Source organism: Thalassophryne amazonica, chromosome 4 (genome assembly GCF_902500255.1).
Source record: "Thalassophryne amazonica chromosome 4, fThaAma1.1, whole genome shotgun sequence".
In the NCBI taxonomy this organism is placed as follows: Eukaryota; Metazoa; Chordata; class Actinopteri; order Batrachoidiformes; family Batrachoididae; genus Thalassophryne; species Thalassophryne amazonica.
Window position 1 is genome coordinate 83,660,909 of NC_047106.1, and position 19,372 is coordinate 83,680,280.

The 19,372-nt window shown below is 40.3% G+C and overlaps 1 protein-coding gene across 2 annotated transcripts in view; it reads right to left on the minus strand.

The window, feature by feature from the left end:
* LOC117508423 (cGMP-dependent 3',5'-cyclic phosphodiesterase) overlaps window positions 1-19,372 on the minus strand; it is a 762,024-nt gene that overhangs the window by 117,614 nt on the left and 625,038 nt on the right. For both annotated transcript variants that reach the window (XM_034168188.1, XM_034168189.1), the window contains exons 3-4: window positions 3,228-3,317; window positions 2,962-3,050 (exon numbers count right to left, since the gene is read on the minus strand). In XM_034168188.1, the coding sequence (XP_034024079.1) occupies window positions 2,962-3,050; window positions 3,228-3,317 (179 nt within the window). The remainder of the gene's footprint in view (window positions 1-2,961; window positions 3,051-3,227; window positions 3,318-19,372) is intronic.

A 19,372-nucleotide genomic window follows, 5' to 3' on the forward strand; every position in this document is an offset into this window, starting at 1 on the left:
AAAGAACAGAGAGACTGATAAAAGTGAGGTGGGAAGCTGAAGGACTTCCAGAGATAGAAAGTGTTGTGTAATAAGAGCAGTAAAAGGTGAGAGGGACAGATTTAATGAGAAAGCCAAAGAGTGTGAGCGAAAAAAGTAGGGGATATTAAAAAAGAAAGGCTAATAAAGGAAGAGCAAGTGATAAGTCTATGGGTGTCTCAAGGATCACAGCTCCTTCAGTCAGAGGGGATGATGATGAGGCTGTGGATTTTGAATGAGCAGCTAATATTCTTTGAGGTGACACCTTTTGTTCTTCTGTCGCCGCCTCACTCTGCACTATTTCACTGTTCTCAACAATGCTGCAAGCAAATACAAGGGCAGGCTCAAAACAAAATGCAATATGGGATTTTGCTGTCAATCCCCAATTTGACACAATACAATTTAATCCACAAATAAACATTCCATCCTCAGTGAATCATTAATAAGGGTCCTTCACACACAATGCAAAGTTTGGACGAGAGTGCACACTTAGTGCGCATGACGCAGGAATCGTGTGCAAACCATGTAATGTCGTCCCTGCCGCCAATGCCTTGCACACCTGATGCTACAACTATTTGCGCACACAAGCGCCTGAAAGACAAAGTGTGCGCTGTGCGAACCCATCGCATCCTCTCGTGGCAGGTGTCGGCCAAATTCCAGGTGACACGCACAAACATCTAACACCGCTTGCATGGCACTTAGAAAATGTGTGGCCAGTCGCACTCTTGGCATGACAACAGACTGCAGACAACAACTGTCACACTGCTGTGAAATTTGTCTAAGTTCCCCACGAGTGTGACTTTGCAAACACACACACACTGACGTGTGTGTGCTCCACTCACGGGAGGCATGGCTTCCAACAGAAGCAGCTATGGTGATCTGTCATTATGGACATTCCAGCTACACAACACCTACTGTCTTTGGACACTCATGGACAGCTGTCCACTGTGAGGCGCGTGTGTCTGATTGCTGTATTTACGTGGACATAAATAACAACATATATCGCCGTGGTGGCGACAAGCTGCAGCAAGTGAGCGCACACATGGAGCGGACACTGGCAGCCCCCCAGGTTGAAACAGACCGTCAGATCAGAACATGCAGCGGGCGATGTGACCGTCACGTCACCCACATGATCTCTGTTCCTCACTGAATTGTTTTAGCGCTGTTTCGCCGTTTTCGTCCAAACTTCGCATTATGTGTGAAGGGGCCATAAACAAAACACAATCTGGTCATTTTTGTACAGCCTGTGCCAATATAAACTTTTTGTATTCTAGTGTAATTAGCTCGCTGGTTTAGGTGCCTCTGTTAGCAAGGAAAGGTTGACTGACTTTGCAGACGATGCTGTAATCTCTGTGGAATCAATGAATATCGAGACAGTACCATATGAGAAGTTGAGAGAGGAGTTAGAGTGACTGGATTTCCAGGCTTTGAATGTTTTCCTGGACTCGGCCATCTGCATGTGTTGAAAAATGCTAAAGTTGTATAGAGATTCATTTATCACAGCAGTGACCTTCATGTCTGTGGGACTTTGGCCTTTGAGACTGAGAGATGCCCGGGAAGAGCTTCTGGAGTCATGAGGGCTGTTTGGCAAAAAGGTCCAAGACTTCAGGGTCCAGGTGCTGCCGGACTTACTACATGCATCTCCATCTCTGTTTGGCTTCCCTCTGCCTCCAAACATGACAGGCACAGACTTCAAGAACTGTCAGGTTTGCAGAAAAAAATCATTGGAGCCAGCCTGCCCTCCATCCAGGATTTATATCGGTCCAGGACCAGGAAGCGAGTTGGTAACACTTCTGCAGACCTCTCAAACCCTGGACACACACTGTTTAGACTCCTCCCCTCTGGTCGAAGTTACAGAACTAACAAGACACAGGAATTGTTTCTTTCCACAAGCCATCACACTGATGAACAATTTAACCTGCCAAATAACTCACTAATTCATATATCTCATGTACAACTTCAATCTATCGTCTGTTTCACACATCCTTTTTTCTCTTATTGTACATTCTATTTTACTTGCACATTTGATTTGCACATTTTTTTTTACTGTGAATTATTCAGTGTTTAGTGTATATTTATACATGCCGTACTGAGAGAGTACAGCTCAAACTGAAGTCAAATTCCTTGTATTCTGTGGATACTTGGAGAATAGAAGCTATTCTGATTCTGACTCTAATGGTTGTGAGACTTGCATGCTAACAAGTTACCACGGGCTGGATGTTTGTTACCAGGTCTCTTCAGAGAATCCTTCGGTACTGACGGGATGACTTTGTATCAAATGAACAGTTACTTAAGGAGACTCAAATGAATAGTGTCAGGGAGCATCAGCTTGAACATTTTGGACTTGTGGCGTGTTTCTCTGGGTATGACTGCGCACACAGGTGCCTCAATGCTGACTCCAGCAGCTGGAGGAGGACAAGGAAACTACTGGGTTGACTGACTGGGATATTGTCATTCAGGACCTAAGATGCTGATGTAGAATGTCCGATGTAGCAATGCACGGGACCAGCAAGAGCTACCAGATTTTACCTGACCTTGCTTGGGATAAATTAATTTTATGTTGACATGTTACAGCACATGCTCCCACTTTTCTCCACACTGATCACAATACAGCAGGCTCGAATAAGTCTAATTTTTGCACACTCTATGTCATCAGTCGTAAAGTTGCTTTCTTCTTCTGTATTCCTGAATTTCACTCCTTCTTTAATTTGATAACAGATGCAATAATCTGCCCAAGTATAATTATTGTCATGGCAGGAGGCATCAGAGTGTTGCTGCAGCTAAGTCACACAGAATGGCCCACCACACAAGATGAGACAGACTGGCCACCAGAAAGTTACCAAACTTCCCAGTCTGTGCCTGAGCACATCAGTGCACAGCAGTTATTCACTGAGATGGCTGCAGCCTGCAGCATATGTGCACACTGAGAGACAGAAAACACACCTGATCTTTCCCTCCTTTGGCAGTTCATGCAGTGGTTCATCACACAGCAGCCTCGAGTCTCCCTCCAGCATGTAGACACATACACACTCCTAAAAAAACACACATATGCTCATAGTCAGATGTAATGTTAATTTGATTGTAATTGCATTTAAAAATGATGATTCTGATCTTTTAGCAGCAGACCTGCTCCTCTCCCACAAAGCTGCTGTTCCAAGTAAATAGATGAAGGAAATTTTGTGTAACTGGGTGTGTGTGTGTGTGTTTACCGTGCTGGGTAGCAGCTCCTGTATGTTGTCTCGAAGGGTAACGCGCAGTGAACGTGTGTCCACAACTGCCGCCAGCCGCAGTAAAGCATCCTGCGGAGGGAGACGAAGATACCCTGATGTGTATTTTGCCGTCTGTCTATGATGTAAACATAAGGACTTGGCTGTAGTTTTGTGTCGATACAAGGTTGTGGCAAGCTAAATTTCCCCAGATATTTAGCTTGGGAAGCTGGAAAGTCCTCTGAAACAACATTTAAACTGTAACTCTCTACAAATGCAAACACAAATTAGGTTTCAAGTTGTTTTAAGAGCTTACTGTCGTGAGCTTTGCTTTATTTGGGAAAAATGAGAATTTGACAGTTTGCTTGCAGGGTTACAGGGCAAGAGACAGCTGATTATTCAGGACCTAAAAGAGCTTATGCAAATCAGGGGCAACATGCTAAATCACTGAAAACAATACAAATACAGGTTATGCAATGAAGCCAGACTACATGAACATAGGTGTGAACATTTAAAATATTGATGTTTCTGTAGAAAAAAAAAACCCAAAACATCTGTTCAAGCTACTCTACCACACTCTGTTCTGTATTAACCCTCCAGAAACTTTTGACCTGATGGTTTTGCTCCCGGTGTGTAGTGAGCGCCTTGCATGGCAGCACCCTGACATCAGTGTGTGAGTGTGCCTGTGTGAATGTGAGGCATCATTGTAAAGTGCTTTGAGCATCTGATACAGATGGAAAAGTGCTATATAAATGCAGCCCATTTACCATTTTTTCAGTGTGTGACCGCAAATGCAGTAGACAAAATATATAACAATGTCCCAAATCCAAGAAATGTTTTCCTAAAGTGCACAACCCAACATCGCAAGCCATGCCCCCAAAGTGGGTTCTTTGATGAGTTGTGTACTTTGATTTCAATGTCAAATTAATCCCAACATTTCCTTCAGCATTACACCATCGTACTGTTAGTTAAAAGACACAACTTCACCTGGAATTCGTAATATGCATGTTAAGACATAAAAAGTAACATATCGTATCACTGACTTGTTAATGAAACACACTGACTGGCCATCAGGGTCAAAGGTGAAAACAGGTGTTTCTGGTTGTTTTTCAAAATGTACAATTCAAATATATACTTGGGACCTCTGAGTAACTGAAACCAAAGATATGCTCTCTAAACTCAGTGTTTACTAAGAACTTAAGTAGTAAGTGAATTTTGTTAAATTCCTGACAAAGTGTTCCAATAAAACCTATTGAAACTTGTGTTTTCCAAACAACTTGACACCAAACCTAAGACTGTACAACCAGCAGTCCCTGAGACATGGAATAAAATTAGTGGACGAATGCATGCACAGAGGGACAGGTGGGATACAGTGGTGGTGGCACAAACCTGGTTACTAGTTAAAGAACATTTCATAGCCACTGATAATATCGTTACAAAGAGGAAAGTCGATACAAAGTGAGTAATACTAATGTGAGTGATTACCAAAACACCTATCCCAGATAAAACATGTTTTATTCCGAAGCATACAAACATACCCAAATTAATTACACCATGAGATTTGGAAGAGGAGTTGTACCCTTGGTGGGATGAAGAGACTACAGTGCTGATGTCATGTTGTGTTGCTAGTTTTACAATTATTTGGTTATGGTGGAGTAGTTTTTGTAACATAAAAAAAACCCCCACAAGACTTTACTGCATTTCTGCCAGTGCAGACAAGCCATATCTCAGTGTTTCGCACACAGATTCAGAAAGATTCCATTAGCTTCACTATGATCTCTGTGCAGGTAACAGTTGATGTCATTAGATCACATGATCACCATGAATGGTTGACTGACTGCAGCGATTAACAAATCACTAATCCTGCTTTTCAGTATTCTCTTATGTTCAGCCTTCTGTCTCAAAGGACACATGGTGATATCATGTTCATCATAAAGTTGCACCAAATGGAATAACAAAATAATGTTTGAGAGATTTCCATCAGACTCAGAAAGGTAAGCAGGGATGTAGAAAGAGGTGGGAGCTGCCTTCAACATTTTTAGTATATTTAGTGAACATTTCCTTAATAGCAAGTTGCTCTTATCTTGTTTTTGCTTGAGGTGTCAGATAAATTAATTAGAAAAGGGTCATTTTTTTTGTTTTCCACACTACAGGCAAGTCAACAGGATTCCATTCTCTGTAACTATGTGTGTGTGTGTGTGTCTATTGCTGTGTGCATAAAAAGGGATGAGAGGAAAGTTCTGAGATAAATAAACATCTATCATCATATTTGATCATTTGCTCTCTGTCGACAATTTGCTGAGGTTGGTGAATTAATTAGAGCTTAAAATCCATGTGATTGCATTTCACTACTCATTGAGAAGCGAATCAGATTTTTGTTCACTGTTCTGGTTTTGGATTTGTAACTGGGTTCATTTAGCATCAGACTATTTCAAACTGATTTCATTAACCTTGGGATAATTTTATACTGGGTCTGTACCTTTAGAAATTGATATATGCACACTGGGGCTTGGAGTGGAGCTACACAGGTTAATTTCTACTCAGTTCCAAACTTTGTTTTGTGTTATTTGGTTGTCAGTTGTCATCACACTTGGTGAAAAATTGATCCAGTTTTATTTGATTATCCATGCAGATCATATCCTGCAGTCCAACTGCAGTCCAAATATTTTGCCAGATATTGTTCCTTGACATCATCCTATAATTGTTCAGTGTATTTAGAGAAGAACAGATTTGCATTTGTGCTCTACATTTTGAAAGCAGCAGGCCTATTTTTGCACTGAATGAGTATATCCAGTGTATTTTTGTCCTCCATCTGTAATGACATCAAGAGCAGTGGAAAACTGCAGTGATTTGATTCCTTGGAGATAAGTCAGAGAGAAGATGATGAAGAGATATATGCTATCTAAATCCTTGGATTTGTGAAAACCTCTTTGTGGGACTTCAAATTATGATAAAAATACAAACAATGGATTAACACATGGGGGTTTCATGTGCTTTAGTTTTTTAAAGGGTTACAACACAAATAAATAAGACAACTACATTCCATTTGTTTCAAATATGTTGTTATGCGGCAAATCTGGAACTGGAGCTTTGTCTTGCAGTACTGTGAATTGTCCCTGCTGGGGGGCATCTGCCAGCATCTCTTATCTGTCTCTTCTCATCTCCTGTCTTCCAGTGTTTCACAACCTTGTTCAGTTTGTTTCTCTTCCATCTCTAATTCACGCTCAGTCTCGCCTAGCTGTGAGAAAACAACCAGAAGACATGGGGGACGTGTGTTTGAGAGAGGGTCAAAAAGTGAAGGAGGAGATGAAGACACGGATTTAGACAGAGCCATTCTTGCCATGCCTGAGTACTCAGTGTTGGGTGTTTCATATGATTAGTTATGATTAAATGTGATTATCTTTGATCATTCAATCAGTCTGCCGCAGAAGTGCAGTAATGAAGTTGGACATCTGTGAGCCAGTGTTTGCGTGTGCCTGTGATAATCGGAAAGAAGAGGCGAAAACAGAAAGTATCTGAGAGTGAGATGCATCTTAAACAGTGGATTTGGACCGTGTGTGTGTGTGTGTGTGAATCCTGATAAATAATGCTCGATCAAATACAGATATGAACACAAGGTAATCAGTGAGTATCTCTGGTTCTCCGTCTCCCTCAGTCAGCTGAGAAGAACATGCTGAAGACAAACGCTGCAAGGCTGGTTCTGATTTTTCAGTGCATTAGTAACAATTAGTGTGTATTTGTAAATGCCACATTCTAGCTTACCTGCATCTATTCACATTCTAAAGCACATACAGTGTCTCATTGTACTGTTTTATTTAAAATTTAGCTGAATACTTTACTTCCATTTCATGCAATTAATTTCAGTTTGTTGTCTTAGCTTTAGATTCTTAATTTACCTCCACTTTGTTTGTGCTGTCATTTCAGCTGCTCCCGTCTCGGGACGGGGTCACCACAGCGGATACAGCCAGATCTGCATTGGTAATTGGCACAAGTTTTATGCCGGATGCCCTTCCTGACGCAACTCCAGTCTCACCCGTAAAAACACACACACACAGCCGCTGGTGTTCCGAAGAGGTCTCCAATCCAAGTACTAACTAGATGCTGCACTGCTTAACTTCTGAGATCTGACGGGATCAGGCTGACATAGAGTAGACCGGCTGCATCAAAACTATATTCACTGTTAAATAAATATAACGTAGTGGAAGGAGGCTGTGCAGAAGCATGTGATTAGTGTGCAGATGTACACCAGATGACCAGTCTGTACTTTGTGGAAGTGTGTGTGTGTGTGTGTGTGGGGGGGGGGGGGGGGGGGGGGGGGGGGGTAAATGGGGGTCTCTGGCATTATTTATAAGTAGAGCTGGGCAGCACTTAAAAATTTTCATTGTGATTAATCACATGATTTCCACAATTAATCGTGATTAAACGCATTGTTATATGCAAAATCCCAAAATGAATTCAAAAGTAGTGCAGAAGTGCATATAATATATATATATATATATATATATATATATATATATATATATATATATATATATATATATTTTTTTTTTTTTTTTAAATGTTCTGCCATATGAATAGAAGTGCTGTAATGTTTGTTCTGCAAACACTTACCAACAGCATTTTGTTTATGCAGTTGCAGTTAATAGGGTTCTCAGTAGGATTTTTTTCTCAGCGGAATGGGATGGAAAAATCACCTTAAAAAGCCGGGGGTTCGGGGATACTTAGGTGTGTCTCTCTCCCCTCAAGGCTTTTGCATTATGGGCTTATAAGTGCGATGTTAAAAAAAAAACCATGCTCCCCCGCTTTATGGGCACTAAAATGGTTTGTTTATGATTTGAAGGCTAGAAATATGAAGGTTATCCAGTAAGGCTTTGAAAGGGTTATTCAATCTAACTAGCAAGAATAACAGAGGGCAGCATAATCCATCAATTAGTTTTCAAGCCAACACATAAGAATCACCAAGGTTTATGCTGCAGGATATCCATATGATGTCAACAAAATGATTGAAGTGCATTTATCTTTCTCTTAGACCATTCCATTTCATTTCATGTCATTTAGCTTCAAGCTTTTACGTGAATTAAGTTGACGATGACATAAGAGGCATCCTGTTGTTGGAGTCAAATCCTCTTGCAAAATACATCACTATAGGACCTTATGCAGGACCTTTACATCAATTTAATTTATTTTTTAAATTATTGTACGACTGCTCTCTGGATCCTGCTAAGAAGTTTCTGGACATTATACACATGGGTACAGAATGCCTACATTTCTTTCCCAGTGAATACTAGCATTCATCAGGGATGTGTTCTGATGCCTACACTGCTCAGTGCTTGCATGGACTGGGTGTTAGGCAGCGTTGTGAAAATCAGCACCTTAGGTGCCTTTGTTGGTGAAGAAAGGTTTACTGTCCTTCACTTTGCAGATGCTGCAATCCTTGTGGAATCAATGTCTACCCTGACTGAAGTACTTGGGATGCTGAGTGAGGAATCACAGTATCTGGGTTTGCAATTGTCCTAAAACAAGGCTAGGATCTAGGCTTTCAATGACTCAGTAGATTCAATCATTAAAGGTGAGTCTTTATGTGGTGAAAGTGCCAAAGGAGTTCAAAGAATCATTGATTTCAGCAGTGACTTTCATGTCCTTCATGTCTCTGGGTATTCGGCCTTTTAGCTGCCTGAGAACATCTTATGGACTCAAGAGGTCATCCCATAGAGGTGTTTAGTTTTGGAGGGGAACTGTAGTACTGATATTGTAACATGTTCAATATCTTTTGTTTAGACCTTGTGACAGTTTGTGGTGTTTCTTGCTGACGTTTGTCAGGTTTAGCTAAGGTTGTGACAGTTGTGACACTGCTGAGCTGTAGCAAAGGCACTGCAGCAGGTATTGTGACTACTGCAGTGGGGCGCTTTTTCCATCAATGACTTGGCTTACAATTCTTGACAAATTTTAGCCTGTGCCTATTGCTGAATCTCAACCACAGGTATTCCTCATATTGATTCATCCTCTCTTCTGCACCTCACTCCTTTGGCTCACTGCACCTGTTTGTCCAAATGCCTAAATTGTTATCAATCTATAGGTTCCCCTTTGTGCTCCTTGTCTTTACTTCAGCATGTCGTCTGTCTGTTGTTTATGTCTGCAGCATTTGTAATCACACTGAGCTGACATTTTGAAACACCAATGATCCATAAAGCTGGTGCTGGTGTCAAACAGTGAAGCTGGCCAGACGACTACAGCTCATAAAGTCTTCTATTAACCACGAGACATTTTGCACATCACAATCCTCACAATAAACTTATTTAAAAATAAATCTAGTCATAGTGGTGGAGGCTGTAATTACAGCCATCATCAAAAAGAGAACTGAAATAATTACAATATAATTAGTAACATTTAATTATACAAAATATGCCCCATCATACCTCATGAACTGATTTGCTCATTTCATAAAGTCTTCAAATATAGGCAGAAAATGCACATCATGTCTGCAGCATGTTTCTGTTTCAGAGAGCCCAAATAGTCTGTGTGGAGCTGCTGGGTGACCAATGCAGTATTTTCAGATACTGTCGGTTTCACAGATTTCACCTGTCGTCTGCACCAGTGACCTTCCAGCAGAGTAGGAGTTGAGAAAGATAGAAATAAAAATAAAATAAATACCAACCAGTGGTTTTAAGGAGGGAAGTGGTGGTGGTATGACATGGGGGCATTTAAAAAACAGCATTTTCATTCTTTGCCTGAAGTGCAGCAGTGATAAATGAGAGTTAACAGACAGGATGTATTTTTAATCGCATTTTAAGAAGAATAACCCTGCAAAAATTGCAATTAACTGTACTCAACAAAAAATATAAATGCCACACTTTCATTTTTGCTCCCATTTTTTTTCTGAGTTGAAGTAAAAGATCTAATACTTCTGTGGATACAAAATTATTTATTTTCCTCAAACTTTGTTCACAAGTTTGTTTAAATCTGTGTTAATGAGCATTTCATCTGGTCAAAGATAATCCAAGCACCTGGCAGGCCCAACATACATGATTCTGCACAGATCTGTCTTGAACTGGTCACAATAAAATGCCACTCTAAAATGTGGAGTTGATCTTGAAAAAGATTATTAGATGAAGAAGTTGATTGTTGCAGTGGTAATGAAGTGGTAATGGTAGTGAAATGAACATTCAGTACAGCTTTGGTGGGCATTCCTGCAGTCAGCATGCAGGATACACTCCTTCATAACCTGTGACATCTGTCTCACAGGCCTAGGCAGGGACATGTGCTGACAACTGCAATGAAGGATGGTTGGTCAGGATCAGGATTTATTGTTCTAATGAACAAGAATCATCAGGAGATGACATATCCCCTTGGTTCCCACCGATCAGTAATACAACATGTTGGGGGATCACCCAAGTACACCCTTATGCTAAATATGAATGAAATTGGTCAAAGGTCCCCACTGGTCTGCAAAACAGTACTTGAGTTTCTGTTCTGCTCATGCAGGAGAGCCTGTGTCACTCCATCATGTCAATGTGTTGGCCTATACTGCTCTATGCCATGAAAGACAGTGCAAAAACCAGCAGGACAACCTTGTTGATGAAGAACAATCCTATTCCTCTGATGAGGATGACGACGAGGACTTTGATTAGTGTTGTGGCCTTGAATGAATCTAAAGACTAATCATCAAACATGACTGTATAGTAATTATTTGCTTGATATCTTGATGATTTATATTAAATTATAATTAAATTATATTAAATGTTAACCTGTCACACATTCCAGTAAGGGAAACAAGATTTCAGTGTTGATGTTTGCTTGTTGAATAAGTAGTTTCACTGAATGTTCTGTGCAAGCTCCAAACTATTATTGACAAGAACATACATTGCCACATTTCTCAAATTCTCATATTTTTATAATTCTGATATTTTCTCAACCTTCGTTTACATTATGTGTGATAACTTGTAACAGCTACTCTTCTCAGATGGCCATCACATATCACTGATAAGCTGAGATTCCAGGCTTTCAGAAAAACGATGGTAGCCTTTGCCACTTTCTCGGTAATGACCAACCCCCGCGGTTGATGCTCTAACAGTGCACTGACCTCCTGTTCTGGAGTCATGTTCATCTGTCCCTGGGATGGATATTGATAAGATTTTATCGATATCGATGCCATTATCGATTCTGCTTATCGATCTGATTCCTTATCGATTCCTTATTGATACCTCGTGAATTTTGTACTAAAAGTAGGCTTTACAGGTTTTCTATGTATTTCATTGAGTCTTAAAGTAAAGAAATATGAAATTGGTCACTGTATCCTTGATCTCTGGACATAAATAAAAATAAACAAAACGGTGTTTCGCTTTGAAGTTATTAATTCCGACTGGACTCTGGAGTCTGGAGCTGTGTGAAGAGAACGGAGAACAATTCTCATTTCTTTCTCCCAACAAGACAGGAGTCCCAGTTAGTAACTTTAATCCACACAAACGTGACTCACGATTGACATATTCAGGGATGAAAGTGGTGAAAAACAAAAAAAGCTGAAACCCAAAATTACACCCCAACACCACCCACACGAAAATTTTGAATTCTAGAAGCTCTGAAATGCAATCTGGAACTATTCCAGACAATAAACTGCAGTGAGTGCAGCATCCATTTAGGTGAAAAAAACCCAACTTTCCTTATTCAAATTCATTCCAGTAGTATTCTGCTCTTAGTAGGATGCAGCAGTTTTCTAGTTTGGCAGATAGTTCTGGAGAAAATCACTGAAGAAATTAACACATTGAAAATATGGTTTGACTGAAACAAATTGTCATTAAACTTAAATAAGACAGGGATGAAGTGGAGGTGTAAGAGTCACTAGATGTTCACAGGAAACATTTATTTCTGTATGTATGTATGTATGCATGTATGCATTTATTTATTTATGTATGTTCATTGTTAGTTGCTTTTATATTTTTTGTTGTGTTTCTATTCAGGTTCTTTTTGTCTCTTTCTTTAAAATTGTATATAATAAGTATATATTGTATATAATAATCATTAGATTATTAATATATAAACAAAAATACATTTAAAAAATATTACAATTTGAAAACAAATATTGTAATATTTCTTAAATGTATTTGTGTTTATATATTAATAATCTAATGATTATTATATACAATTTTAGAGAAAGAGACAAAAAGAAATTTAAGAAATATTACAATTTCAAAACAAATGGTGTGAGCAGGATAACTCAAAATGTTTTGAACGGATTTTGATGAAATTTTGTGGAGTGGTTGGAAATGACAAGATGAACACGTGATTAAATTTTAGTGGTAATCTGGATCCTGATGCTAATGCGTTAGCATGTCTATGGCATTTTCAATGTTAAAAGTTAGCATTAAGCAGTTGCAGCTGTCATCACGTTCGGGTGCATTTGTTGTCAAATTGCAATATTTCTTACATTTATTTTTGTTTATATATTAATAATCTAATGATTATTATATACAATTTTAGAGAAAGAGACAAAAAGAAATAGACCACTGTGCCAAGGAGGGAATCTCTTTAGGGTCAGTGACCCTATGGCCTTGTTTAAAGAACTGTTTCATAAATGTTAAAAAAATTCATATATTTGCAGTTTAGTTGAATAATAAATTGAATTTTGTCTCTTATTTGTTTTTGTCTATAAGCACATGCAATATCAATATCAGTGCTCAGATGACAGTAGCTTCTGGAAAAGGTGCAAGTTGCAATAAACTGTGATGCCAAGCACTAAGGATACATGCTATCCAGTCACAGCAGATGAAACATTTTTTACTACTGAGCAAACATCATTGTTAGACTTTTTTAGGTTCAATGATTCCACGGCGTGTAGATGTTATGGCGTCAGTGACCCCATGGCCTTGGCGGAGGTTTGCACTCTCTGAGTGCTTCTAGTTACGTTATAAAATACATCTATCAACTGTTTCAGAAGACCATAACAGGTCGGTTTAACGTAAAAAAGGTAAATAATACTCACAGACGTATGCTCTTTAGGGTTTTAGCGGGGGAAAATTAAGCGAAAGAAAGAAAGAATAAACGAAGCAATAGATCAAAGTACTGCTTCAATCTGTGAACCACGGCTTCGGTTGGTTCAAGGTTCAAAGCAAATCCGCGCTGCAGAAAAGTTGATTACGGACCTGCTGCAGGGTCTGTAATCAATGTAGAGAAATTATCATTTTCCTGACAAACACCCCCCAAAACAACAGCCACTCTGAAGGACCGATAACAGAATCGTTAAGCAAAAAGCTTATTGATGTCGGTGGATCGAATCATTACTTAACGATACCCGAAAGGAACCGGTTCTCGATACCCATCCCTAGTCCCTGGCCATCACATATTGAAAAGCTCAGATTCCAGACCTTCAGACAAGGTATGGTAGCCTTTACCACTTATTTCGACAACGCTTTATATATTTTGAGGCCCTGGCTGATGGAGCTATGCAGCTGGGGCCAAAAAACCTGAACGGGACATCCCTATTCAGAACGATTACTTAAGTCAACAAGCTAAAATTTGGCAACTGGGACTGTAAAGAACATGGACCAATTACAAGTACGCAGACAACTCAGAAGTTAAAACTAATACAGGAGAAACTTCAGAATAAAAATACTACAGATAAACATTAATAAATGACACAGAGGGCTAACTATTAGAAATAACCGAGTGACTCTCAAATAGACAAAAACAGGAAAACGTGACCCATGACTAGCCAAACTAACACAGTAGAGACGTCACAATAAGGGCACAACTTGCATATATATATATATATATATATATATATATATATATACAAGGGCTGTCAATAAAGTAAGGGTCCTTTTTATTTTTTTCAAAAACTATATGGATTTCATTCATATGTTTTTATGTCAGACATGCTTGAACCCTTGTGCGCATGCGTGAGTTTTTCCACGCCTGTCAGTGACGTCATTCACCTGTGAGCACTCCTTGTGGGAGGAGTCGTCCAGCCCCTCGTCAGAATTCCTTTGTCTGAGAAGTTGCTGAGAGACTGGCGCGTTGTTTGATCAAAATTTTTTCTAAACCTGTGAGACACATCGAAGTGGACACGGTTCGAAAAATTAAGCTGGTTTTCAGTGAAAATTTTAATGGCTGATGAGAGATTTTGAGGTGATTCTGTCGCTTTAAGGACTTCCCACGGGGCGAGACGTCGCTCAGCGCTCTCAGCCGCCATCGTCAGCCTGTTCAAGCTGAAAACCTCCACATTTCAGGCTCTATTGATCCAGGACGTCGTGAGAGAAAAGAGAAGTTTCAGAAGAAGTCGGTTTCAGCATTTTATCCGGATATTCCACTGTTAAAGGAGATTTTTTAATGAAAGACGTGCGGACGGATCCACGCGTCGGGACGCAGCCGACGCGGTGCGGCGGCACAGGAAAAACACCTCCGTGTTGATAACCATTTGTAAAATCCAGGCGGCTTTTGATGGCTTTCAGTGGAGTGAGTATATGAGAAATTGTTTAACAGGCAGGACATGTTCCAACTTGTCCTTAAGGCTTTCAACAGAGGTGTTTTTCCTGTGGCGGAGCGTCGCGGCGGCTGCGTCCCGACGCGCGGACCCGTCCGCACGTCTTTCATTAAAAAAATCTCCTTTAACAGTGGAATATCCGGATAAAATGCTGAAACCGACTTCTTCTGAAACTTCTCTGTTCTCTCACGACGTCCTGGATCAATAGAGCCTGAAATGTGGAGGTTTTCAGCTTGAACAGGCTGACGACGGCGGCTGAGAGCGCTGAGCGACGTCTCGCACCGTGGGAAGTCCTTAAAGCGACAGAATCACCTCAAAATCTCTCATCAGCCGTTAAAATTTTCACTGAAAACCAGCTTAATTTTTCGAACCGTGTCCACTTCGATGTGTCTCACAGGTTTAGAAAAAATTTTGATCAAACAACGCGCCAGTCTCTCAGCAACTTCTCAGACAAAGGAATTCCGACGAGGGGCTGGATGACTCCTCCCACAAGGAGTGCTCACAGGCGAATGACGTCACCGACAGGCGTGGAAAAACTCACGCATGCGCACGAGGGTTCAAGCATGTCTGACGTAAAAACATATGAATGAAATCCATATAGTTTTTGAAAAAAATTAAAAGGACCGTTACTTTATTGACAGACCTCGTATATATATATATATATATATATATATATATATATATATATATATATATATATATATATATATATATAGTAATTCATTCCTTCTCATGAGTTAGATTATGTATCTGCAATATTGTTTATTATAGCTGCAACATCGCTTCATAATCTGATGTCACGTTTAGATGGCCCGTGCACAGCAACACGCAGCGACACGCGGTGACACGGGCGATGTTTGCAAATAGACTGCGCAATGTTCACGACGAGTTCACGCAGGTGGCACAAAGTTTATGCGTGCCAGAAATTTTGAACATTTCAAAATTTTCTTCGCCCACTGGCACACATCTGTGCACGATTCATGCACAGTTTACAACGAGTTCACTCAATGACACGCAAGATTGTGTGCCACGTTTGGTGACAATCAAGTTAGCACAACTGAAGTAATGTCACTCACATGTGAAATGTCACATGACTGAGTGACTCCTCGTGCATAGTGACATCTAGTCCACTGGCTGCATCCTTGGAAATTAAACTGATGAAGCACCAGTTTTTATTTATATTACATTTGTGTTTAAAAGTGTTTGCAAGCCATTTTACTCTGATATGCATTTGAGAAGCACAGTAATGACTGTGGAGTCACCCTGAATACTAATATTCTTAACTTGGCACATTTGACAAAGGCCGAGCTTAGTTAAAGACTCAACAGTAAGGATTAGTTTAAGGAGATATTTGCAGCCTTTAGGGTAACGCTGAAATGTCTTATCTCCTGGATTGTTCATGAAGCCAGCTCAGCTCCTTGAATCAAACCAATCTGCATTTCAAGAGGTTTAGTATTTGACCTTGATCTCATGCTATGGGGAAGAAGGGTAATGCTATTCTGCTTGCAAATGAATACAGAATTCTCTTTCCTGTCCAAAGTTTTGAGAGAAATTGACCATTTGTATTCTCAGTCACCCACTGCCACCATACTGTTACATAAATCACCTCTATTCTCACAAATTTACACACACACACACACACACACACACACACACACACACACACACACACACACACACACACACACACACACACACACACACACACACACACACACACACACACACACACACCTTCTGTATATTATAAATGTTAAAGTCGACAAGGGATATCTGTTCACTTTTTAACATTTGACTGAATTACTGATGTGATTAGATTTTTAGTTCTCTTCAGCTAGCACAAGAGAAAAGGGAGTGAGGAGGTTTCTCTCCCTGTGTGGCTCTGCATGTATGCGTGTGTGATATAAAGTCACAAGCACACAAACACGTACACCCTCAGGACAGCTGGAGGTAGCGCTGCAGACGGTCCTGGTTGTTATTCCAACAGAGCTGGGTCTCCAGTACCATCACTAACATACTGGAGACACATGCACTGTAGAATACAGCCAGGCCATGAAGAAGGGGCCCCGACACACACACACACACACACACACACACACACACACACACACACACACACACACACACACACACACACACACACACACACACACACACACACACACACACACACACACACACACACACACACATATATATGGAGCTGTACATAAGGAATAACTGGACTACTGAGATATCTGGGAAAGTCAGGAATTATTGTTTCCATTTGCTCCAGTCTCAGAGGGATTTGAAATAATAAAATTAAAGTGCACAAAAATCAGAACAGACAAAGTTTGAAGAAAATTTGATCTCTCTCTCTCTCTCTCTCTCTCTCTGTCACTCACTCTCACACACACTAGAAGCTAATGGACTAGAGGTAGTTGTAACACAATAAAGTGTTGCAGCTATAGTGATGGTGAGACTGAGAAGAACAGGGGAAAAGGAGCAGCATCACCATCATGGTGTTGGAGTCCAGTGTATGCATACTTTAAATTACATTATTTAACCATGATAGAACAAAATACGTATCACTTCATAACCATTATCATTTAATTACAGAGTTCAGTGTGTGTATATACGAGGGTAGGCTGAAAAGTTCTAAGGCTCACCAAGAAGGAGAAATGCCATTTCAATAAAACTTGGCATGTATTAAGTTCAACTCTTCTGATGACTAACTGTGTTATTTTCTTCCAGGTTGTGAGGTAGTTTGTGGTTCACAGCCAAGTTTGAAAGTTCGTAGTAGAGGGAAATGGCAAAAATGGACAAAATCTGGCATCGCGGTGTGATTAAGTACCTGCATAAGAAGGGGTTAAAGCCCATTAAAGGACATTCATGCGGATATGGTTGCTACATTAGGGGATGAAGCTCCCTCCATATCTACAGTGCAGAAGTGGGCAGCTGAATTTAAGAGGGGCAGAGAGAGCCTTGAAGGCAACCCAAGGTCTGGGCGGCCTGCAACAGCCACAACCCAGAAAAACATTGACCTTGTTCATGAAATGGTGATGGAAAACAGACGATCGACGATTAATCAGCTAGCAGATACTGTGGGAATATCCCGTGAGAGAACTGAACACATTCTGCATGAAGAACTTGGAATGTCAAAGGTGTCAGCTCGGTGGGTGCCACGTCTTCTGACGCCTGATCAGAAATGCACCAGGCTAGTCATGTCGAAGGCAAACTTGGCGCAATTTGAAGAGGATCCAGCCAATTACATGGAACGTTTTCTTACCCAGGATGAGTGTTGGGTTCACCACTTTGAACCAGAGCCAAAAAAACAATCAATGCAGTGGAAACACCCAAGGTCACCACCTCCAAAGAAGGCCAAGATCGTTTCGTCTGCGGGGAAGGTCATGGTTCAGTTTTCTGGGATGCCAAGGGCATTGTGTTCGTGGACTATCTTGAAAAGGGACAAACCATAAATGGACAGTACTATTCTAACCTACTGAGACAGTTACGTGAGGCTATCAAAAAGAAGCGATCAGGAAAGCTGATGAAAGGGGTGCTGTTCCATCAAGACAATGCCCCAGATCACAAGTGAACAGTGGCCATGGCCACTATCCACAAGTGTGGATTCGAACTGGTAGATCACCCACCATACTCCCCTGACTTGGCACCCTCGGACTTTCATCTGTTCCCAAACCTGAAAAAAACTTGGCTGGGAAGCACTGTCGGAGCAATGATGAGGTGATGGCTGCCGTTGAGGACTATTTTGACTCTCAAGATGAAAGCTTCTATGCCAAGGGAATCGAAGCACTCAAGCACCGCTGGAAGAAGTGTGTGGAGTTACAGGGAGACTATGTAGAAAAATAACCCTGAATTTGTTCAATTCGACAACTGCATCATAGTCAGCCTTAGAACTTTTCAGCCTACCCTCGTACACTCTATAATGGGATTTTGTTCTTTCAGCATGTTATTTTAAGTCACTATGACACATGTTTACAGAAGCTCTTCTGACAACACAAAATTATTGGTTAATAACTACAAAACAAATGCTTCACTGATAGTCTGCATCTAGATGAATTAAAAAAACTATGTCAGTCCTTTGGGGGCAGCCAGGTAGGTGCTTAAGTTACAAGGTTTGCCTCAATTAATTACATGTTTGGGACTGTAATTAATTGGCCAAATCCATCACAGTCAATTTCCGGTGAACAATGTCATCAACAATGTCCATGGTATGGAATCAGATTTATGTCAATATAATCAAAACATTTTAAGTAAATAAATAAGTCACTCAAGCCAACAAATAAATAAATAAAAACCCTCAAAGCAAAATTTGTAACAACAACAAAAAATGTATTTAATGTGTGTGGGCTGCAGTCCTCCAGTGTGCCCTGAAGGTACTGCAAATGGAATGGAATGGAATGTCATTAATTTTCAGTTTCATACTGAAGTTAAAAATTTCACAAAAACATTTATGATAAAAAAATCTAATCAGAAGTAATAGTCATTTGATTTGAATGACATCATTCTTCATTGATTGGATGTAGTTTAAAAACCTATATAGGAAAATACTTTATCGTAGTCTCATAAAAATTGTGAATTGTGGTTTAGGTGGGGCTCCCCCTTGCCACCTTATCATGGTGGGGGAGTTTGCATACCCGGATGATCCTAGGAGCTATGCTGTCGAGGGCTT